At 37.4% G+C, this 24312-nt stretch overlaps 2 protein-coding genes and 1 long non-coding RNA gene across 4 annotated transcripts; 1 reads left to right on the forward strand and 2 right to left on the reverse strand.

Annotated features, from left to right (window-relative positions):
- The first annotated feature begins 15922 nt into the window (after positions 1-15922).
- On the forward strand, positions 15923-17378 carry LOC113293685. Of its 2 annotated transcripts, none has more exons than XR_003332466.1 (3): positions 15923-16045; positions 16641-16733; positions 16897-17378. It is a non-coding gene; the product is annotated as an uncharacterized LOC113293685 (long non-coding RNA). The 2 variants fall into 2 exon arrangements; XR_003332465.1 differs by having other exon boundaries at positions 15944-16045; positions 16415-16733.
- Positions 17379-20969: 3591 nt separating this feature from the next.
- LOC113296438 (splicing factor U2af large subunit B-like) lies at positions 20970-22543 on the reverse strand. The gene is made up of 7 exons (XM_026544744.1): positions 22506-22543; positions 22182-22239; positions 21839-21925; positions 21641-21664; positions 21357-21519; positions 21114-21198; positions 20970-21018 (listed from the first exon to the last, which is right to left on the reverse strand). The coding sequence occupies exons 1-7, from the start codon at positions 22541-22543 to the stop codon at positions 20985-20987; spliced, it is 489 nt and encodes a 162-aa protein (XP_026400529.1). The 3' UTR covers positions 20970-20984.
- A 575-nt stretch (positions 22544-23118) lies between these two features.
- LOC113296443 (actin-depolymerizing factor 1-like) lies at positions 23119-23797 on the reverse strand. The gene is made up of 4 exons (XM_026544750.1): positions 23648-23797; positions 23365-23563; positions 23251-23270; positions 23119-23205 (listed from the first exon to the last, which is right to left on the reverse strand). Exons 1-4 carry the CDS (start codon positions 23795-23797, stop codon positions 23119-23121), a joined length of 456 nt encoding a protein of 151 aa, XP_026400535.1.
- Between the last annotated feature and the right edge of the window lie 515 nt (positions 23798-24312).

The raw sequence follows: 24312 nt of genomic DNA on the forward strand, positions 1-24312 counted from the left end.
AGCTCATATGGGCACGTTTTCTTCAGAAGGTCTGAAAATTATGGGAACCCTATCCACATCGTGCTTGTTATATCATTGCTCGATAGGTACTTTGTTGCTGTACAACCAAAATTGATAGCAGGCTTAAAGGTGGTGCACCTGTTTTCAGATTTGACTTTAAAGGACACCCTTCTTGCCTATAGCTCACCACCACAGCTTCACAAGCAGATTTTTGGTGATTTTGCGAGTGTTATTGAGACAGGCCTTGTTTTCAGGTCAGACATTTGTGTGAATTTATTGATCTGGATGTGGAAAGGATATTAGTTTGAGTCTTCTGCTCTCATACACTAGCCGCATGTATTATTAGTCCCACGTCGGAGAAGCGTACTCAAAACGTTTTGTATATAAGTGGCACTTCACTCAGCTCATAGATTCATTCACGTAAGCACATAGCCAACTATTCTTTCGCCTTTTACTAAAGAATACCGCCCTAGTTTTTTAGGGTTTCTCTTTTCTAAAGAGGAACCCAACAATTCAATTCTCAAATCAAAGCTTTCTGCTCTCTGCTAGCCAACCTTCCATGGGAGATGAGATTTGTAAGTGGTCATGCTTGGTGTAAATGAACGCTGTAAGATATTTTTCGTCGAACCTGAGCTAAGGTCAGACTCTGAAGACATTTTAATCAGGACAAATAATAATGGAAACAAAGTATTCAGAAGAACACACTTTGCTTAATTTTAGACCCAAAAACTGATAGCTGCTTACTTTAAACAATGAGGATTTCTCTCTTGGTGACCATTCATCAACCTAACACTACAAAAAAAAAGGGTTCTAGGGACGGCCACTTCTCAAAAAACCGTCCCTAGAAAGGAGCAGTTGGGACACTCCAACTTAGCCGTCCCTAGTGTGTGTATTTGGGACGGCTGGCAAAAAACCATCCCAATTATTTCATTACTAGGGACGAATTTCTTCTTCCGTCCCCAGTAGTTAGATTCATTCAAGGGATGGCATTATGCCGTCGGTAATATAACTATCTTACACCCAATACACAATAAAACATTCCTCATTTTTTACTTTGGTTATATCGTCGAAGAAAAACTTCCCCTGTGAAATAAATCTCTCGATTTCACCTTCTTCCTATTCTGCTGAAAAACTTCCCCTGTGACTTAAATCTCTCGATCTGAAGCTAAATCTCAGGTAAATTCTTTCGTGCTAGCATATCTCGTTGATTTGATTTTAGGGTTTGCAGGTTATGTTTTGAAAATCTCGTTGTTGTTTGTGGTTTTCGATGTTAGGGTTTTCAAATCAGAATTACAGTTACAAGAGCACACTCTCCCTATCTCCGTCGATTTTGGGTTTGAATTCAGGTAAATTCTTAAATCACAAATGGAAATCAGAATTTCTTCAACAAATTAGTACTACTGATATGAAAATCTCTCTTATAGTGCCCTAGAAATGTTTACAAATAACTTAAATCACATCTTATTTACATTGATTTGTGTTAGTGCCCTAAAAATGTTTAAGCAAACCAATTCCTCAGGTATCCTTAGGGCAATTGTTTTGTTACTGATGCTTCTATTTCTGCTTTATGATTGCACAATCATCCGAGTAATACCCTGACTAAGAAACATTTTGCACTGTAGAGTCTAACCAGGTTTATTCTTCAATTTTGAAAGTTGTTATTGTTAGTATATACAGTCCTGCATCACTTGGGGATTCAGATTTGTTTGTGTGTGAGGCTATATGCTGAGCACAATATTTTCCTTCAATTTCCGTATATTCAGTTGTTATTTTTAACTTCCATCATTTGTTAGTAGTAGGTCATGTACCTCTTTTTGTGCTAGAATTGCATCTGTTTTGCAAAACTTTTCCTATGATTGCAAGATTACTCGTGATTAATCTGTAGCTTTCAATTTATTTTGTTTTTCTCAGACCTCATTGTAAACAATTAGGATGTGCTGGGTTGGAGTTTGGCATTTGGTAGTTGTTTAGGTGACAACTTTCAAAATTTACAGAAAAGTTAGCTAGAAATGGTGGGGATGAAGGGGGTTCTTGATGCCTTATGTGATCGTCACTGGTTAGATTTGGTTGCTTTGTGCTCCTGAACTATTCTCTATCTAGTGTACTATATCCCTGTCTAATGTACTACATCTGTCTTCATATCTAGCCTGTACTTAATTTATTTTATTTCTATCAATGTACTCACTGAATTAAGGTGTGTTGCGCCAGGTGCATATTGCTGGTGTTAGCGATTAGGTTCATTTCATCCCAGGATCATTCTCTGGCTTACATGCTCATAATCGTCGATTGCTGTTAACTTATAAAGGTAATGGTGGGGACAAGGAAGAATCAGAAGATGAAGATTACGTAGATGGGGTTACAGATGAAGATGATGGTAGTGATGGTGATAGTGATAGTGAAGATGATGGTGATAGTGTTGACCTGAACAATTGAATCGATGTTGATTAAACTAGATATTTGTAACTTAGGATTTTTTATTTGCGAACTAGATCTGTACATGTTTTGAACCTTTATTTGTGCTTATTATTTGTGATATTGTTTGATGAGTTTGATTTAGTAAATCAGTTGTTTTCTATACTAACATCATTGGTTCCCTTTATGTCTCTATTTCTATTTGGTAAATGTTTGTAGGATGACTGATCAAGAAGGGACAACTGGAAAGAGGGTCCGAGGGAAAGGAGAGTTGTCTTTCCTACAAGAAATCGAAGAGGGAGAGACGCTATCAGTGGAAAACTTCACCGTCAGACTTCTGGGGAGCACCGATCAAATTTAGCTCATTATATCGGTAAACTAGCTAGAGATGGTCACATGCTGCCATTTTCCGTATCCAGTTGGAAGTATATGCCGCCTCATCGGATTCAGAGAGTGATGGATGATATAAAGGTGAAGTTCAATGCCCTTCAAATTATTTGGTAATAATTCAGGACAGTAGTTAAAGTTGACATTTATTGGTTTCATCTAATTGGTTTCATTCTGTTCAAGTTTGCATCAAATTTATTGATGGAGCCATTCATTTCCTAAATATTGTGTTGTTTTTGTGTTTAATGACAGAACGTATTTGACTACCCCCAGCAACTTGATGTTCCCATCAGGAGTAGGCTCAATGAATACTGGAGGGAACTCAAACACACAATGAAATCATTAGGGTTTGATGCAACAAGAAGTGAAGCTCAAAATCTTCGATACCGACCCGAAGGTGTTGTAGAAAGTCAGTGGGGGCCATTAGTTAAAACGTGGAGTACCGAGAAAAATGAAGTACGTATTTTTCCTGTAGTCTATTAGGGTTCTGTATCATCTTTATAACCTGTAGTCTGTATGACACTATACTATAGTGCTTTCTGTATCGTCTTGGTTGTCAGAATCGTTTTGACCTGGTTCCCTAACTCACAACAAGCATCGTTTGTTATTATTATGTTGTTTTGAAAAAAGAGTTGGCAGCTAAGAATAAAGAAAATAGGTCCGAACAAAGAACTCAAGACACTGGTGGCTCCAAGCCTCATATGGAATATGCAAAAGAGGTAAATCTTCTGTTCAGTTTGATCTTGGTGAGGGTGTTTCGTATGTTATATACAAATGCAACCAACAACACTAAATTTCATTTTACAGATGCTAGCCGAAACAGAAAGATTTCCTGAACGGCATGGAGTATTTCGAAGGACCAGGACAAAGAAAAGGAAAACATCAGACCAGAAGTGATGGATCCTGTTGCTGCTGAACTATAGGTATACCTTTATACTTTTGAGTTTTCTTTCGGGTCATCTGTTTTTTGTATTTGTAATTCGAATTGTCCTAACTTTTGAGATTGATTTACTTCAAGGGTCGAATGGTGGAAATACACAACCAGGCTAGCCAACCTGGATCTGGAGTCGTTTTAGGTGGTCGAGATGATGCATTTGCGGCTGTAATGGGACCAGATAGACGTGGTCGGGTTCGTTGCTTTGGCAGCACTGTGAAGCCGAAACAGTTTTGGGGCGAGTCATCATCATCAAATAAAGGGTTGCAGAATTGGAGGCTCAAGTTGCGGCATTACCACCAAACCGTAACAATGAAGGACTCGAGGTATCACATCATTCACTTTTTTTTTGGCAGTATTTCATATAGACTCAGAAGTATGACACAGTTTGGCATGACACGTATTTCACCATAGAATCATGGACCACTTATTTCTGAAATGAGTACCCCGCATGACACCCCAGAAGTACCCCGCATAATAGGAAGACCTGAACCAATTCCATTAGCAAGATTTTAATCTATCTATATAAAAAACATCAAAATAGATGAGGTGAACATCAGGACATGACACATTCAGAACTTTAACATTTGAAAATAGGACACTGCAAGAAGATGAATGAGACTAAACTTAGATTGTTGACTAAGAAGATGATGTATTGAGTAGATTGATGATGTTGTTTACAACAAATTATGTTTTTTGGAGGATATGTGACAGCAAAGGTGCAGGAAGGTTTCTAATCCGCTACAGTAGCTTATTACATTTGCTGTTGAAGAAAAATAGCACCCAAATTGTAGTTAACAGATGATACACAGACACTATTTACTGTAGAGAGTATATGAAAATCTAAATTTTTGCTTGTTTTTTGAGAACAACTTGTTTTTGAGAATGGGTGGGTCTCTTTTGTAAACAAATAACTTGGTTTTTGAGAATCTATACAACAAATTCTTCTATGTATCCATCTCTGATTCTCTGTTTTGTGGATGTATAACATTCTAATCCTAGTTGTCTCTGGTTTTATGATGTATGGCATCTAATATGCATGAGGGGATGGCATTCTGCCAATTAAAACAGGGAATGGGGGTTTTGGTAATATTCAAATATTAGGGACGGTTTCTTAACCGTCCCTACTGTTTCAATTTATATTGGGGACCGTTTTGTTAAACCATCCCTATTATGATGCACTTGGGACGGTTTTAACCTGTTTTATCTGCGGTTTCGAAACCGTCCCTAGAAATATTAGTGACGGCTAATAGGAACCGTCCCTAAAAATATTGGTGACGGCCAGTCAGAACCGTCCCTAGAAGGTTAAACCGTCCCAAGTAGTATTAGCGACGGTGGATGAGGGGACGGTACTAAAACCGTCCCTAATCACTTTCTGGGACGGCTTTAGGCCTCTTGGGACGCTTTTTTGACCGTCCCAAGAGGCCTTCTGTTTTGTAGTGTAATCAGCAAATGCTGGCAAAGTAACTAGTTGGGTCTAGTTGGGCCAAACAAGAAAGAAGAAGGTAAAACGGTCCCAACGATGGATTCTTCCACTGAATTAGGGTCTGCCAATGTAACTCATGCGACGTTGATCTGTAAGCTGCCAATTTGCTTTTCCAAGTGCCTGCAAAAAGTTGCATTTCGACCTCACTCAGGTTTTAAACATACAACAAAGAGATGATGTGAACAGAGAGTAAAAGGAGAGCTCACTTGAACATCTCTGCCGAGTACTTAAAAGTGTACGAAATTTGAGCTGCGTAAACAATAAGAATGTCAGCACATGATACAGTATTCATCAGTCTTCATACTCTCCATCTCCTGGTGTCTTCAACAAAACACTGTTCTTCATGAAAATCTTGGAAGCACACAGCATGAACATTCTAAGGTTGCAGTTTAAGGGGTCATAATGTTTCTTTCATACCACAACAGAACTTTGTTTACTTCTGCAAAGCTAAACGGATCATAGTCACAAGTCTTCTGAAATGTTTATATTCCTTAAAAAGGAGAAGCTAATAAATGTAATGTTATTATCTTGCAATCCAAGCTCAAGAGGAACTAATAAATTCATCAGCAAACATGTTCTAGCGAGATTGTCTAGGTGAACATATATTAGCAGTTTAGCTGATATAAAGATGGCGGAAAGCAAGAGAATATATACAATGAGAAAACCACGAGAAGTTCTGTTTCATTGACAACATCCCTCTCCTCTATGTTCCAGATTATCAAGAACTTCCTAGTGTTCAAGGTGGACAATAAATTCAAGCAAGTTCAATTAGTACATACTCAGACTTGGTGTATTAAGTAAGTTGAACTATGCTCCAACCAATTTCCCAAGATTTAAACAAAATCAATGAAAATGAGAAAAACAAGACTTACCAATGAGAGCAGAAGTCACAGCAGATATCGGATAACTGTATCATTTACGGAACTTCAAATTTTTTGTTGATATATGCAATTTTGTTGCTTGAAACGAACTCGGGGGATGAGCAGAAATCACATATACTTCAAACTGCCTATATCTGCTTAGACGCAAGAGGTTTCATAAGAGAATTCATCCATTATGCCATCAGCATCACAAGCACTTCTTTCATCCTTTTCAGCCTCTCAAAGTACTCCCACTGGGTTCTTCAAATGATTTATTTAGTCAAAAGGGAGATGCCTTTTTATAGTCATATAGCTGACATACCAAAAGAGACAGAAAGTTAGGAGCCTAAAAACTTCTCAAACATTCATTCAATACAGAACAAAAGAGGCAAAAAAACGATGCAAGTAAGCAATCATGAAAAGAGTCGGAGCAAACCTAAGCTGAGGATTGCTGCATCTACTTTTGGAGTTTGCGGGGAACTCAGACTGAAAAAAAGAGATGGATAAAATCATGAAACCCACGAATAAGCTTTTATAATTAATCATACAAATACAAAGTGAGTATTAATCCAATCCAGCAATAATTCTTCTGAAGGAGCATCAGAGCATCATGATAAAATCACAAAATTGCAGATCACTATGTCAACTGAAGACCTTCGGAATGGGAATAGATCTCTATGAAACCACTCTCCTCTATTAATATTATTCCTTCATTGACCCAACTATTCCGTATTCAAGTGATTCAGATACATGCATAGAACGCTTGGATATATTGTGAAAACATAAGCAGCAAGTCCTAAATACATACGGAAAAGAGCAAATTGAGCATTACTTTCTATTGAATCTTGCACATGAAATATCTCTATGGAGACTAAAATATTATGAGATTATTCAGGCAAACCCACAAATTAAGCTAATGGTGGGATGCAGGAAACCATTTAACAACCTGCAAATGGACAGAAAGAACGAAAATCAGTATAAAGAAGGCATAGTAGTAATGCAACTAATGCAACTAATGCTATGTAAGTCCAATTTTTATATTATTGTTCAATGGTAGATTTGACTATCTACATTCTGTGAGGTACATGGCAATTTAGTTCATGTCATGCCCTACTGTATTGGTTCATTCCATGGTTCGTTAGTTATTAAGGTACAAAACTAATGCTTTAGTTTCAACACTACACTTAGGTAAATAGAAAGCATAATATACAACTTGGTGCATGTTTCAACATCTACAATGCAGCATTTCATATTTCACACTGAAAAAAATAGGCTTTTATGCAAGTGTGTAACAATTGACATAAGGCAAACTCGAGGGAAGAGAGTTATAATTCTGTCTTTTAGAACAACCAAAGTTATAACCCCAAACCCCTCCATCTTCCACAAATAACCCATTAGAATTCATCAAATTCAACATTTTCCATTTAACGCCAGCTCTCATCACACCTTTTACAGATACCATATTTTGTGCAATACCAAAAGAAAATATAGGAAAGTGAAGCAAAAAAAATCAAGGTAGCATAATCCCCGTTATCACATCTCCTCAACATACATGGTCTCATTACCACAATTGTCACAAATCATTTCCCACTTTAAGCTTCTTATCTAACAAAATCAATAGAAATGAGATTAAATAACCCCAAAAATAAGCCTGCCATGACATCAGATTGTTGGAAATGGGTAAAAATGAATCATCTCAGAGTACTGTAGCGATTAATGTTGTCTAAATATACTGTTATCTAAAGCATGTAAGCGCAACTTCAGGTATAACGCAGGGACAATCAACTTTCAACATGTTCACCTTCAGAACAAAGTGCTGCGAAAACAATATTGGTATTTGTTTGAGTTTGATAGAAAACAAAAATGTAAAGAAATGAAAGGTTTTCTACATTTTCACCTGTGTCCGCACTATGTATTGTTATCTAAAGCATAAAAGGTTTTGGCTTACTCAAGTAACTACCCCATATGTGGGAGTCGAACCGACAACTACATCAGTGAAAATCATGCGCTCTGCCATTTGAGCTAAGACAGCAAATATAATTATATTTGTTTTTCCAAATGAATCAAAGAAAATATACACAGATGTGTTGTTTAACAGTTTCATTAAATTACTTTTTTTGAAAATAACTGTTGCATGGTCACTGTTCACGGTAGACATCCACATCAATGAACCACCTAAACCATGTATTATTTGAGTACCCAAAACATCCCCTAAGGTATACTAACAATATTTCTCTGTTGTCGGCTCAAAATTACTTTTGAGCATCACCACTTACGTGGTAAACAAAATAGAATCTCACCAATTACACAATATGTGTAAAAGAGTTTACGGAGACCAAATAAAATAAAAAACTCTAAGCTTACCATTGGAAAAATGCATTGTTGTCGGCTAAGTTTGAAGAAGCCATATATGCCATGAAATTCAAGAAAATTCTACTATACCTGTTTCTTTTCCCTATTCCAAGAAACTGGAGACTTGCAGATTAGCAGACAACTCAACTTAACCAAAGCTGGAGGAACAACCAAACCAACTTACTATTGAGCTCACATTATTACAGTGGACATGCTCAGGTCTTATACCCTTCCCAAAAAAAGAGACTAAATATGTTTTTATTTTGAAATTATAGTGTAAACCTACCAAAGAATTCTAAATGTCCGGCGGTTAATCATGTGTGTACGGATACCAACAGACAACATTTTATCCAAGCTAGGAATACCGGAAAGAGTTTTCTATGACATGTATTAGATTTATTTTCAGCACAGTAATAAAATATCGACAATAACCCAACAAATCCTAAGTTAAGGGAGGACATTTTTCTTACCTTTTCATCCATCAAGTGCATTCCATGCCATATACTTCATTGGTATACGGTTTCCAGACTCCAGGTCTTTAGAATCCTTGCCATGATCACCTTTTTTCGAGCCTTTCGAGGATCAAGGTCATCAAACAGGGTATAGTCATCTTCGCCGGTGTTTTTCCTACGCATTAGAGAACAAAGATGAGAGTAATTAAGATCATTATACGCAAACGCTGAATCAGCAATGTGTACACATGCAAGTGCTTATACATAGAATGGAATGATCACAAACCTAAAGTAGAAATATGGACAATCTTCTGAGAAATATGTAGCCGCAAAAGTGTTTGTCTGGCCTGTTTACAATGGAATCAAAACATAGCTCAGATACCAAAACTTACAGGTAAATATAAAGTAAAGATAAGCATCCCTCGGAATTTTATTAAAGTTTGCATGAGCATTCTTGCAAATTCCTTCTTAATTGCAAGAGTTTCGTATTAGCTAAGGGTCTTACTAACAAAACTCCAGACTCTGTTCATCTATTACAGTTACAGACTTATGGAGAATTTGGAAGTACAATATAGTAGCCAACCTAACAGGCCTCAGATGAGGTCAACAAAACCTGGAGGGTGATCACGTAATTTAAAAAGGATAAAACCCAAGTTCGATGCAAAGTATAGAAGCCCAGATATAACAAACGTAACTGGAATCTAAGGATACATATAACCTTGATATAAATGGAAAATACCAACCGCCAACTGAACTACAACAACAGAACCCAACCATAAATTCGAAACAAAATAATGTTAAAACCTAATTGTTATAAATTTGGAAACAAACCACATCTATAAAAAGAAAAAAAACTGAGCAGGATCATTTATATCAAAAAATCGTAGATAGATAAAAGTTCTTTCACATATGGTGATACTGATAGACTTATTGCCGCCATTTCAGCGAGATTCTCTCCTTTTCCACCCAACTACATTTATTCGTACAGCTCATTGATTCCAGTTAGAACATGATTTTTGGTTTAATATCTTCCACAGATAACTAGTGGAGATTGATTTCTTATTTATACTTGAAGTTGTTACCATATAGATATTCAAAGACGATAAAGTATCTAACTAAATAGAACGAGTTACACGCTTTCAAACTGTCCTATCAGCTAGTCTTGTGGAGGACTGATTTGGATTCCTAGTCTTGTGGCTCACTTGGAACTGCTTGCTTAACACCTCCCCTCGAGTTGTACGTGAGCTGACGAAGGTGCAACTTGGCTCTTAAAAGATGAAACTGTGGTGCTGATAGACCCTTGGTAAATATATCGGCCAACTGATCCTTTGAGCTTATGAATCTAACTTGCAGCTGCTTCCTTGCGACTCTCTCATGCACAAAATGGTAATCAATTTCTATATGTTTGGTTCGAGCGTGGAAGACCGGATTAGCCGTAAGGTATGTTGCTCCTAGGTTGTCACACCATAGCATGGATGGTGATATGTTGATGCCGAGTTCCTGAAGCAAGGACTGAATCCAGATAAGTTCATATGTTGCTATCGCCACACCACGGTTCTCAGCCTCCGTACTCGACTTAGAGACTGTCTTCTGCTTCCGAGCACTCCATGAAATCAGATTTCCACCAAAATAAATACAATAACCACTCGTCGAACGACGATCATCCAGACTGCCAGCCCAGTCAGCATCAGAATATGCATGGAGTGAGAAATCACGAGAGGCACCGAGATGAAGACCATAGTTCACTGTTGTTTTTAGATACCTCATTATCTGTTTGACAAGTTCCCAATGTTCAATAAAAGGGTCATGCATATACTGGTAGACCTTGTTGACAGCAATGTAGATGTCAGGCCTTGTGAGATGCAAGTATTGTAGCGCACCTACTACACTTCGATAGAGTGAAGGATCCTTGAATCTCTCAGTACCACATTTTTGGATTTCCTCATTCGCAGCTAGAGGAGTAGACACAGGTTTCACACCATCCATTTTAGTGCGTTTCAAGAGATCAGTTACATATTTTCGCTGAGTGAGAACAAGTTCGTTGCCACGCCTGATGACTTCAACACCCAAGAAGAAAGATAAATCCACCATATCCTTTAGTACAAACTCTGAACCAAGAGACCTAATCAGCTGTTGAATCTCTGAATCATTAGGTCCCGTGAAAATTATGTCATCTACATATATGAGAACGTATGTGATAGAGTCTTCAGTTTTTAGGATAAATAATGAGCTATCAGAAATAGAACCTGTGAAACCAAGCTGAACCATATAATTGCTTAACCTCGAAAACCAAGCCCGCGGAGCCTGTTTGAGTCCATACAATGATTTATGCAGCTTACAGACATGATTTGGATAGTTAGGATCAACGTACTCAGCAGGTTGCTTCATCTATACCTCCTCCTCCAAGTTTCCATGCAAGAAAGCATTTTCAACGTCTAATTGCTTCAATGGCCAATTGTTCATTACAGCAATAGATAATACAAGACGAATAGTACACGGTTTTATCACTGGACTGAATGTCTCACCAAAATCAACTCCTTCTCTCTGATTGAACCCTTTGGCAACCAAACGTGCTTTGTGTTGATTTATGCTGCCATCTGGATTTTGTTTAACACGAAAGACCCATTTTGATCCTACGACATTCATTCCTTCTTCATAAGGTACCAATGAGTATGTACCATTTCGAATTAGTGCATTGATTTGAACATCCATAGCCTTTCTCCATTTTGGAAGTTTGCAGGCCATAGAATAGTAGGTGGGTTCCATGAAGTCTTCCTCCAAGAGTGGATGCTTTGTGGCAGTTAAACACAGCTTCTGGATCGATTTAGTAATGCCATATTTTGCACGTGCTGTCATGGGATGAACTACAACTGCTGGGTGAATTGGTTGCTCAGTAAAAAGACCTGATGAAGCTGTTATAGTGTTAGACGATGCAGAATCAATTGCAAAATCAGGTTCTTTTACATCCAACATTGGTGCAGGAAAGCCACTGAGCATATGATGCAGTCGGTTCTGGAGAATCTTGAGCATATGATGCAGTCGGTGATAGTACATTATCTCTGTGAGATAATTGAGCTGCTTGTACTTGTGAGTTACATTGTATAAAAGGAGGAGAAAGTAAAACACTTGTGCTTGATGGTATATTACCTGAACAATACAATTAAGACTGTGGTTGCCGAGAAGACTGGAATGGGAATGACTGCTCTTCAAACCGAACATGACGCGATATATACAGCCTGTTGGTTGCTTGGTGCAAACACATATAACCCTTGTGTGCACTATTGTATCCTATAAAGACACAAGGTAGAGATCTGAGTTCAAGTTTATTTGTATTATACGACCTAAGGCAGGGATAAGCTAGACAACCGAAAACTCGTAACAAGGAGTAATCTGGAGATTTTTGAAAAAGAAGTTCTATTGGAGTTTTGGATTCTGTGTTTGACTTTGGAAGCATGTTGATCAAATAACAGGTTGTTGTAAAGGCATCAGCCCAGAAGGAGCGCGACATGTTAGCATGAAACAAAAGAGCTAAACCAGACTCGGTTACATGACGAATTCTACGTTCTGCCAGGCCATTTTGAGGTGATGTGTGTGGACATGAGAATTTGTGTTGTATCCCTGTTTCATTAAGATAAGATGTGAACTTCTTAAACTCTAAGACATTATCCGACTGAAAAACTTTGATTTTATGATCTGTTAGATTTTCAACCTGTTTGTGAAATAGAATGAAAGTTTTTAGAGCATCTGACCTTTGCACAAGAGGAAATAACCAAGTATAATTTGAAAAGACATCCATTATCAAAAGGTAATAACGAAAACCAGTTCTTGACAAATGTGGTGAGACCCAAATATCAGAAACAACCAAGCTCAAAGGCTTGTCATAAACAATAGTACTAAGAGAGAAAGACAACTTCTTGCTCTTACTGATGTGGCAAGAGTGACAGTAATCAAAGTTTTTATTAGCAACAGGAAGGGAAAACTGGCGGCAGATTCTAGAGACTGTCCTCAACATGGGATGACCTAATCGTTGGTGCCATAGTGGTAAACTAGAAGCAACATGTGCCTGTGGCTTTATTGGATGATCTAGCACATTAACTCCATCAAAAACGTACAGTCCATTCCTTTCAAGTCCTCTCAGCAGCGGCTGACCCGTGTGCTTGTCCTTCACAAAAAAAAAATGAGAAATTCAAAGAAAACTGCGTTGTCCTTATAGAATTGAGACACCGACAGCAAATTACACTTGATCTCAGGTACATGATAAACATTATTCAAGCAAAAATATCTGGAATTTTTTGTAAAAGAACTGTTACCAATATGAGTAATATTCAAGGCATTACCATTACCCACTTGCACTTGTTCAGTGCCATCATACTCATGAGGAATAGTTAAATTTCTCATGTTCGATGTCAGATGATGTGTATCTCCCGTGTCTGTAACCCATTGGGTGTCTTGGTGTCCTCCTGGTAGAGCTACGTAAGCAGCCGGTTGGCGCTGCTGATTGGTGTTAGGTTTGTCATAACGAAACCAACATCTATCTGCAAGATGATTCCTCTTCTTGCAAATCTGGCACTTTGGCCCTGTGTTGTTATCATTCTGTGGTTGATGTTGGTTATTGCGCTGGTAAGAATTTTTGTTGTTGTTTCTCCTGAAAGACTGATTTGTGTTTTGTTGATATTGAGAACCTTGACCATTATTTCTCCTTTGGTCCTGCCTATTACCAGATGTTGTTGGAGTAGACATAGCCACATTGGCTAACGGTGTCTGCAACAAGGCTAGCTGCTGCTCTAGCCTCATATCAAAGGTTAAAAGATGAGAGTAAAAGATATCAATGTCCATACCCTCGACTGTGGTGAGTGCAGTGACAATCGGGTCATAGCTTTGATTTAAGCCATTGCAGATGGCTTGCTTCTTTTCATCAGCAGACACCATATATCCTGATTCTGCTAATTGAGCAAACAAATCTTTAGCATCAGTCAAATAAGATTTCAGGGTCTTATTACCTTTGGATAGGCTGTGAAGTTGCTTCTTAAGGTTCATCTGATGAAAAAAGGTTTTGGGTGCATATTCGGACTCCAACTTGTCCCAGATTTCTTTAGCTGTGTCAAGCCTTGCTACCGTGCTCAAGACTTCAGGTGTTAGGGTTGAATTCAACCATCCAACTATCAGTGAATCCTAAGATTCATACGCAGTAAAAGCTGGATTTATTTCTTCACTATTTGGAAGTGTTCTTGCTGGTTTTTGTTTTGTTCCATCTATAAAGCCTGTGAGATCATGACCTTTCAGGATAGGTTTAAATTGAGCCTTCCAGAGCAGATGATTTGTCTCTGTATGCTTCAAGGTTACAAGATGGTGAATTTGTACTTGTCGGAGGGTGTTTGTAGTATCTGCCATTTTTGATGGATCAGATTTTTCTTTTCTTTCTTTTTTTTTTTTGGTTGTGTTTTCTTTTTGATTTGCGGAAGGTGACTTGGATCAAAGCTGATACCAAGTTAGAACAGGATTTTTGGGTTAATATCTTCCACAGATAACTAGTGGAGATTGATTTCTTATTTATACTTGAAGTTGTTACAAGATAGATATTCAAAGACGATAAAGTAGCTAACTAAATAGAACGAGTTACACGCTTTCAAACTGCCCTGTTAGCTAGTCTTGTGGAGGACTGATTTGGATTCCTAGTCTTGTGGATCACTTGGAACTGCTTGCTTAACAGTTCCAACACGAAATATTACTTAAGGTGTGTAGAGTTAGAAAACAAAAATAGAAGGTACATACCAACACCTTCATTCCTTTGTTCCCTTCACGCATTCCTTCGCCGAACACCCCTTTGTATATACAGAACAATGCGAGAATTTGAGTACCACTTGATATAGAGGTGTAAAGTGGGTTGATACAGCATGGTGTATAAGCAAAGCAGGTACCAAATATACATCATCTACTACAAATAAATCTAAGGAGTACACTTGAATGATTCTTGAATTTACATGTAGTGCAGATTGTTAGTGAACAACTGTGACCATTGCCCTTACAATAATCAACTGTGCCATCATTATTGGCCTTATAATCAACTGATTTGAGCATCCCGCCATTTTGTTACTAACCTAAATTCATCAAAAAACCAAAACAAACACTTGAGAATGTAAGCTCTCTTTTTATTCAATTTTCAAGACTAACAGGGGTTAGTCGTGGGAGAGTTTGAGAGATTTTAATGTATTTAAATCTCTAGGGATTTAGAGGGAGTGTGAGAGAGTCTAGGCAATTTGGGGGGTTTAACCCAAACTCCCCGGAAATCTCTTGTTTTTTGAGAGATTTTATCCAAGCACAAAAACATCATGAAACTCCCTCAAACTCCCCCAAATTATAAACTCCTTATGACTCTAGTGTTTTACGACTAATAGGGAGTTTAAAAGATTCTAATCAAATCTCTCACCACTAACAGAGAGTTTAAGGGATTTTGAGGTAGTTTTAGAAACTCCCTACAAATCTCTCACCACTAACAAAGATTTTAAAAGATTTTGACAAACTCTCTCACGACTAATAGGGGATTTGCTAACTCCATTAAAATCTCTCAAACTCTCCCACGACTAACCCCCAGTAACAGAGAAAACTTGAGCAAATTTAATTTCAACTCAATTTTCCATCAAATTAATGGATTTAATGGATTCAGTAATGTTATTAAATGTTAAGCTATGGCATTTACTCAATCACCTTGTCAGTTCATAACAAAATTAACAAAAATAAATTAAAATTAGACTTACCCATTTTCGAATCAGACCTGCAAGCATAGCATTCCAAAGTAAAACATATAGTGAGATTCAATGGAAGAATTAAGAACAGGAGAAAAGCTAAAAATTATGGAGCAAACTCTAGAACTCGTGTTTTACTAACCAAGTTTTCGAATCCCGAGGTGGAAAGAGAAAAGATCTGAAATCCGAAGCTGATTTGGAAAGGAAAGCAAAGGCAAGTCTGAGTTGTGACGAGTCAGACCCGAATCAGATAAATTAATTTTTTAGGGTAAATATAAAGACCAAAAGAACAAAGAGTTGGTTTTTCTCGGAACAACCCAAGTTACCAAACAAAATCAGTGAGCAGAAACTCTCCTCCCTCTCTCCCCCCATCGTCGCACATCTCGTCCTCGTTTGAAGGCAGGCAGGCAGCCAGACCAGTAAGAAGATCGATCCTTCTCTTTTGGACTTATGAATAATACTGATTTGATTAGGGTTTATCTCTTTTGTTCGAATTGTACCATTTGATTTCGTCATTTGTTTATTTTGAAGCAGTTTGATTTCATCATAGTCGAGGTTCATTTTAATTTATCAGGGGTGGGTTGGTTTCAAGTTTTCTTATTTGTTTGGTGAATTAGGTTTTTGTTTGAAATATTAGGGTTTTTCAATTTTCCTAGTAGTTTTTAAAAATTAGGGTTTTTCGATTTTTGTTTTTTTTAAAATCAGGGTATAACATCATAATAGTTGCATGTAATTTATGGCTGGTGATTTTCTATTAATGTTAGATGCGCGTCATTACTTGTTGTTAGGGTAGAAGAAAGATCAGATGGCACTAGGAAATCTCACAAGAATGTTATCCCAGAGGTTGTTTTCCAGGGGCACTAGAGGCGTTGCTACCAATACTGGAGGACGAACTAAGACCAGCGAACTTATAACAATATTATTTCATTATTGGATTTGGATTTTGATTTATTCATCTTTTAACAACTAGTCAAAACAGACCTTCTTACTTGTTTGTGTTCAATGATCTATCAGATTACGGATGAAAAATTGCGAGGTGTTTGTGAACGCCTTGAGCAGGCTACTGCGGAAGCAAAGCAACTCTATGATGAATGCCAAGCTGTCTTTGTAAGCCCCATCCTTCCATCCCCATCTTTATTTCCTTTTTCTCTTTCTGCCTATTAGAGGATTGACCACCTAATTTACCCATGTGCAGTGCTACTAGCTAGTATTATGGATCCCACGATTAAATTGCACAACAATGATTATTATTATTGTGTTTCTTTTGCAGGCCCTAAAAAGGGCATTCCCAGGGATCGAGTCATATGGGGATCGGTCTTTCTCAGTGTTGGTGTCAACGCAGTTCAGCAGTTTCACGAAATCGTGAAAACGAGAAATGCCATCAAAGATAAAAAGAACCAGTTGTCAGCTCTTCGTAATGCCATCAAAGATAAAGAATCCCCTCGTCAAGAGTTACGAGTGCCAGCTTTATCAGCATAAGATATGAGCGCTAAGTTATCTCTTCCTACTTTTGCACCTGCAGAATATTTAATTTCTCAGGGCACGAGCTTACTTTAAGTTATGTCAGTTTACTATTATTAGCTAGGTGTAGTATTCACCGGAACCTCTGACGATATAAGGTGCCTGTAATGTGGGGGTTATACATTCCTAACTTTAACTTCTGTATCTATGTACGCATGGTGTGCTCCTTTTAAACTATTAATGCTCCCATTCTCTATATCTATATCAATTAGAATCCTTAATTATTCCAAAGAGTTTCTCTAAGAGTTGTGATGAAATCCTGTTGATGTGATGAAGAAGACTGATCTACTTTGATTAGGAAAGAGGTAAGTTTTCGACCCCTTTCTGACTTTTGTTTGTTTGTCTTGTATGCCTAGATCACCTGATCTGAATTTGATTAGGAAAGAAGTTACCGACTCCCTTTTATGCTATGATAAAAGCAGCATAGACTTTTCTAGTCTTGTTGGCTGAGAACTCTTCACTTTTTATTGAAGTAGTTTAAGAGACCACTAGTTCTTATCCAAGGTTTCTAATATTTGCCCACCGTCACTTTTCCTATTTGCCACCTCTCCCAAAATATTAAAATATTAAAGTAATTTTGTTTTCCAATTCTATTTTATCCTATTTACCATCTAGAAAGTCAAGTTAGTTTGACTGTATCTGTTACCACTTTTCTTCTTCGTTAATTTCCCTTTTCATTGAAAAACCATTTTTGTTCTCCTTTTTCTTCATAATCCCCTTCCACTAAAAAACCATTAACCCTAGGTTAGGGTTTTGTTTAAATTTATCAAAACCAATAAAAGTATTCAATTTATTTAATTTTGTTGATGGTAATTCTTAATGTGCTAATAAATTATGAAAATATTTAATTTATTAATGAATTGAATTTGATTACATAATTAAAAGCTCCAAATAGGAAGGATATCTTGAGTCGTCCAGAAATCCTTTAGTGGAGAATGTATATGTTCAAGCGGTGATTCACTTCGCTTCGATAAAGCCTATATGATATAAAGCCTATTTTTAGTGTTCAATTTTTGTTTCAAGGTTTGCTTAATTAATCAAATAAGAAAAAAAATGGGTGAAAGATGATGGTCGGTGGGTGGAGTCTGTAGAGATGAAGGAGAGAACATGGTCGATAGGTGTGGAGAGGGAGAAGAAATAATACGTGACTTAGGGTTTTTGTTTTTATTAGCTATCGGGTAGTTTTGTTGTTGGGTAAATAAAAAGTCAAGAGGTGTCATTTTGGATATTTTCAAAATTATATGGGTGGTAAATAGGATTAGTAGGGATGGTAATTTATGTGAGTGGCAAATAGGAAATGTATGGGTGATAAATAGGGAAAACCTATCCAAATGTACCCAGTAATCTGAGAGTGCCTGAGAAAGGGGCATCTTCTTTGTATTGAGCTTTGAAATTAAGTGTCCGATCACTTGCATCCTTAAAACAAGAATGATGTGCTTTAAACAAGAATTCTATGGCTATGTTCAATCTTTCTGCAGAGATTTGTGACATTGTTTCCAAGGTAGAATTTACTACATCAGCTGCAAAAGATACAACAACCAACCTAAGTTAAGTGGAAGTGACAAACCGAGGTACCTACAGGCTATTGTTGGGGTTTTGTTCCGTGTATAAAACTATATATGGCTGAATGAAAATAGACCTTTCGTAACAGTTATGCAGCAGAAAACAGTGATCAATGGTGCAGAAACCGTGGCTAAAGGGTAGTTTTGGGTTTGAAGTGTTTACAAGGTTTACTTGTATTAGGAAACTTGCATGATGTTTGGGAGTGTTTTCCAAGTTTAGGGTTCCCTAATTAATGTGTTAGGCTATTCTTAGAAGCTCTTTAAGATCTGGGGAGCAAGGTATTTATTCTCTTGACTATTCTCTCGTAGAATCCTCTTGTCAATCCTCCTGACAAGATGTGAGGGTCACAACCGTTTTGTCCTACAATGCTTAGTGATGAAATCTTGGGTTTTTAGGATTCATATGGGAGAAGCTATAATTCATGATGTTCTCCATGTTCTTGCCTAAAGTTGAAGCAACCATAGCGGTGGAGGTTGAAGGAAGAAAAATAACAAAGGAAGAGGTAAACTCTTCGTAATATATCTTGTTGTTTCTAACGTTAAGCGCTAGTGGGTTACATAATTAGTTGATCATAAAAAGTATCGATGTAAGAACTTGTTATGATAATGAAAGAATCTCGGGGTGGTTTGTGTCGTGTGTGATTTTCAATTATCGCATTGGTTATATATTTGTGGTAGTATTATCCGGTTATGCTAATCTAAAGACGTAAGAGACGGATTCTGGTAATGAGCTTTATCATTGTAACACCTGCGATACTTTCTTATCGATGATATTATCAAATCATTAGCTGAAGTAGTAGAGCTTACTGTGAATCCAATAACTGACATCGATAAAGAGGATAACACATTATATTTTCTTTTTCCTACGCTATTTAATCAGTTTTTCAAAAGCACTAAATTGCGTGTATTCCCCCCTCCTTGCAGGCTTAATTTTTCAAGATCGCTAAAAGCATGTCTGGATAAAGTTCTCGTTAATTTTAAGTTTGTATCTTCTTGGTTCAACTTATTTTACTATCCATTTGCACTCTTAATTATATATCCCTAAATGTACTTGTGAGGAGAAGTCTGGTGTCAGAAAAAGGCTACAGATTGTTGCGATAAACCAAGCATTATGGTTGCATCACCATTCTCAAATAGCTACAATAAAAACATCTGAAAATGCGGGGGTGTACCAACTTCACCCAATATTTCGATTAGCAATCTGTATGGACTAGCTCTAATATACTTTTAAGAGAATCAACTAGACAGTCAGACTCGATCTTATAAAAAGTATATCAAGGAGTTAATATCTCAATCTCTTGATTTGACCTTTACTCAAGCAAATGGAAATCTGCGAGTCTTTATCAAACACTAGAGATATAAACTTGGATGGTACCAAAGACCAATATCCAAGGATCAATCAATTTCCAATCAACAACCAAAGGGTGGATTCACTACGGGAAAAAATATCATTGACGACACATGATAAGAGTTGCAGTACCCCTACGACAAATCCATTTCATGCATTGTGGAACGGGGGTATTGTAGAAAGTCCAAGTTTTTCTACAATGGATGACAAGTGTTGTAAAGGGTGATGTGATTCATGGTTCGACAATGTTTGTCAATGTTGTGATTCTCTTTCGATTTTTTTTGATAACCTAACACAACTCTTGCTTGTATTGTAGAACAATCGTGGACAACATAAGTAGTATATCGTAGAAACATATACAACAACAATTACCAGTATTATGAATAATATTTGCACAACACTTGTATGAATTGTCGAACTATCTTGGACAACACCTGGTTATGTCGTAAAGACATTTTTCACAACCTTTGGTATGTGTAGTTGAAATATGGAACACAACTCTTATTAGAAGTTGTGTGCATAAAACTATTTTGAAAAAAAAAATTATAGTTGAAACCGAATTGCATGAATTGCCGAAAGTATTTCACATTAACATGCCAGTGTAGCACATTTACATTCATTCAAGTTAACCTACCACTCCAATTGCATTACCTAGCTAACTTCAAATCACCTTGTATGAAAGTGTGTTGCACAACGAAAGAAAATAAAATGATAGATTCTTTGAACATGACTAAAAATATCATATAAATCGTAAAACACAGATATAGGCCTTCCCTACAAATATGACAGTAGCATACACGTTCCAGTAGGGTAGTCTGGGTTACATTGCTAAATGGAAATGATCCGTTTTTGCTGCACACTCTCTTCTTGGTAAACCTAACACCGATTATGAGAAACATAGTGGTAGAATACCGTAGAGGCACTGGCTTAGACATGAAGTGTCGTAGTTCTCAACGAAAGCCTACAGGAGAAGAGTGTCATTTAGCAATACAAAGTAATAGTCAAAATTTTATAATAAAAAGTAACAGTCAACCTAAGAGTGTCATTTAACAATACCTTACACTGAAACTAACCTTTCCAAGTCCTAGAGAGGGTTCACCGTTAGGTTGTGGACGGGGGATGACAATATTCATCAATGTACCTGCAATCGCAAAATGTACGAGTTAGAAACAAATTATTCTGAAGGTCCAAAAGTGTAAACTGGTGGTTTAATTGGGGCGTGAAATCAAATATTTCCAAAGGCTGCGAAACACAAAAAAAACAAAAGCTCGAATATAAGAAACAAAGACATTAACTTACCAAATTTTCCACCTTCTACCCTCATATCTTCCAAAATATCTTCATACTCTTCATCATCTTTAAGCTCATCTGCAGTAACCACCTCTGTCAGGCATACGACCTTGGTAGCAATGCCACCTCCATTACCACCACCTAGACCACCTCCGGTTTGGAACAATTGCCTCTGCCAAAGAAAACAAGAAAACTCATTAGTAAAGAAACAAGAAAAGATATCAGTAGCAAATATTTATATATTTATTGTATATACTGGAAACTAAGAAAAATATAAAGTGTGTTCCACTAACCTGCCACGCGACCTGTAGTTGTGCCTGTATTAATACGTTTCCTGCTCAGGTTTTAGCTGAGCGGTGCCCAGGTTCGCTCGTCTAACAGTAAGAGTTTTATCACCCATTTAGAGCAGCACAAGAAATATCTGTAACTGAGAGATCCTAGTAAACGCAGAAGGCGTATCCTTTAGAGTTCCTTGTTTCCCTGTCCTTCACCAGATCGAAACCACGAAGGGGACCAAAAGATTCAAGCAACTCTCTAATCTGTGCTTCTGTGAAGTAATATGGGAGCCCAGTAAGTTGCTTGCATATACAGAAACAACATGTTAAAAATTCAGCTTAATCCGATATATGGATAACCATGAATAGGCTGTTCAGGATATAAATTCTGCAGAACGTAGTCATAGATTATGCAATCTTCGCAGTAGTAAACAGGACCTGATCATCATGAAATTTTTACTGTATATAAAGAGATGGATAACTAATTAATATCTAAAGGATTCGCATATAACTGCATATACGAGGTTTTAGCAGATAATGAAGATATATATCTGTAAACTTCTCTAGTTCGATCCATGTTTTCCGAATCAAGCTCTTCGTACAGAGCATAATTGATCCTACACAAGAACAAATTTTGCCCATCAAGTCATCCCCTGCTGTCCACTGCACTACACAACCACCATTCCAGACATCCTCCTCAAAGCATTAATTGCATCAACATCTGCAGCTTGACAACCTAGCCATGGCAGCAACATCACAGTCACAACACCAATATCCTAAGTCATTCTCCTCAAATCTATCAGCTGAATCCATCTGAGCTTTAACTGAAGTCCATTCATGTGCTACTGCAACAGCTCAACACCACCAGTTTCATGAGACATACATTCCCTTCTTCACAGCCATCATACCAACATTCCCCATTACCATTTCACATCACTCCATTCATCTTGCTTCCAAATGTCCTAACATACAACTAGGTTCGCAGGCCATTCATTGTATTGCGGCATCTTCATCACCAACTGCAATCCCATTTTTATCTCAAGACTCAGTTTCAGCCATATTCATTTCAACTAAGAAAAAATACAAGAAAGATAAGCTGTAACTAATTCCATGCTCAAGTAGCCAAAATTGAGATGAACATCCAACGAGAATAGCAATATCAAGATTATGAATTTTTTTACTTGAATAGAGTAACAAGTCACCTAGATATCATTCAGAAATGTGTAAGAGATTTCCTACATTGTAATAAGCGAAACAGATAGAGGTATAAAAGATGTCAACATCTTGAAATTTAGAAAGAAAGAGGAAGAACAAATCAAGGGTGTCATTTGCCCACACAAACTGTTACATATTAGCTTGCAATGGTAAACAAGCCAATACATCGTATCTAAGCCAAATCAACCGTCCCATAGAATATAGACATTTCATTTTAAGTAAAAGCAACTGCATTGGAGGGAAAAACTTCAATGCCCAGGGTTCAGAAATCATCATATTATTTAAAAAGCTCGGCTTCTAATGACATCAAGATCCATCTCAGTAGGATCAGTTGCTTGCAACTCTACCTGAATTCCGCCAAGCTCTCTCTTGAACCTCTCCTATGAACTCGCGTAAATCATCTTGGTCCTCACCCTTGTGGTATCATGAGACCTTCAAAACACAATAATGAGACAAAGGTTACTCACAGTTCTAACCCTGACCAGAATTCCTATCAGACAACAAAAAACACAGTTGCAAAAGTTATCAATAGATGAAGAAAACCTTTCTCTTTTGGCAATTCTCATAGCTTTCAGCTGACTCGCCAAGCTTCTCCAGAATAATTTGCTTTTGCTTATCCTTCTCTTCAATTTTGTACACAACAAAACGGAAAGTCCTTTTTTCCTTCAATTCCAAAAACCTTTGTTTGCAATCATCGTGCACAGCAATCCCCGACGCTGCATTAGCCTAATACAAAAAATTCAATCCACAATTCAAAATCAATACCAATACACTATACCCACATACCAAAATCAATACGAATCCAAATACAGGACCAACAAGAATCAATACCGAATACAAATTCCAACCTCCTCTCCCATTCTTCTCCATATCTTCCTCTTTCTCTTCCTCCTCTTTGATTTCAAATTCACTTTCCTGCTCATATTCAGAAGAACCAGGTTGCTGTGCTTGTTGTTTCATCCTCTCCCATTCTTCTCCATCACCCCTGATTACTTTAATTGTCTTAAAATGCTCCTCTGAGATTCACAGCAAACCCTAATACAATTTCTTCCATTAACAACCATTACCATCTTCATCACTGCCAACATCAACTACCGATCACTTCTAGGGTTCGGTTATGGGAATTGGGATGAGGTTCTAGATTGAGAAGAAGATTTTGATGAATCGAGAACTTCTAGAGATGGAAGAATTGAGTTATGTGATGAAGATTTGAAGGAAACTTGATTTAGGGCGTCGTTGATTGTTACCGAGAAGAAATTTGGTTTTGTGTAACTTGAATCAGTGATGGGGTTGATTAGAATTTGGTTCAGATCTGGATTTGATGAGCTGCTACTATTGACTGTTGCGGATGAGAGAAAGGGGGAGTTAAAGAGAGAGATTGAGAGAAGATGATGAAGAAGAGGGGTCGAGAGAAGAGAAGCGGTGGTGATGGAGCGCCGCCGTCATCTGTGAAGTAGAGGTGTTCTTCAGCGGTG

This window comes from Papaver somniferum, chromosome 7 (assembly GCF_003573695.1).
Source record: "Papaver somniferum cultivar HN1 chromosome 7, ASM357369v1, whole genome shotgun sequence".
NCBI classification, from domain to species: Eukaryota; Viridiplantae; Streptophyta; class Magnoliopsida; order Ranunculales; family Papaveraceae; genus Papaver; species Papaver somniferum.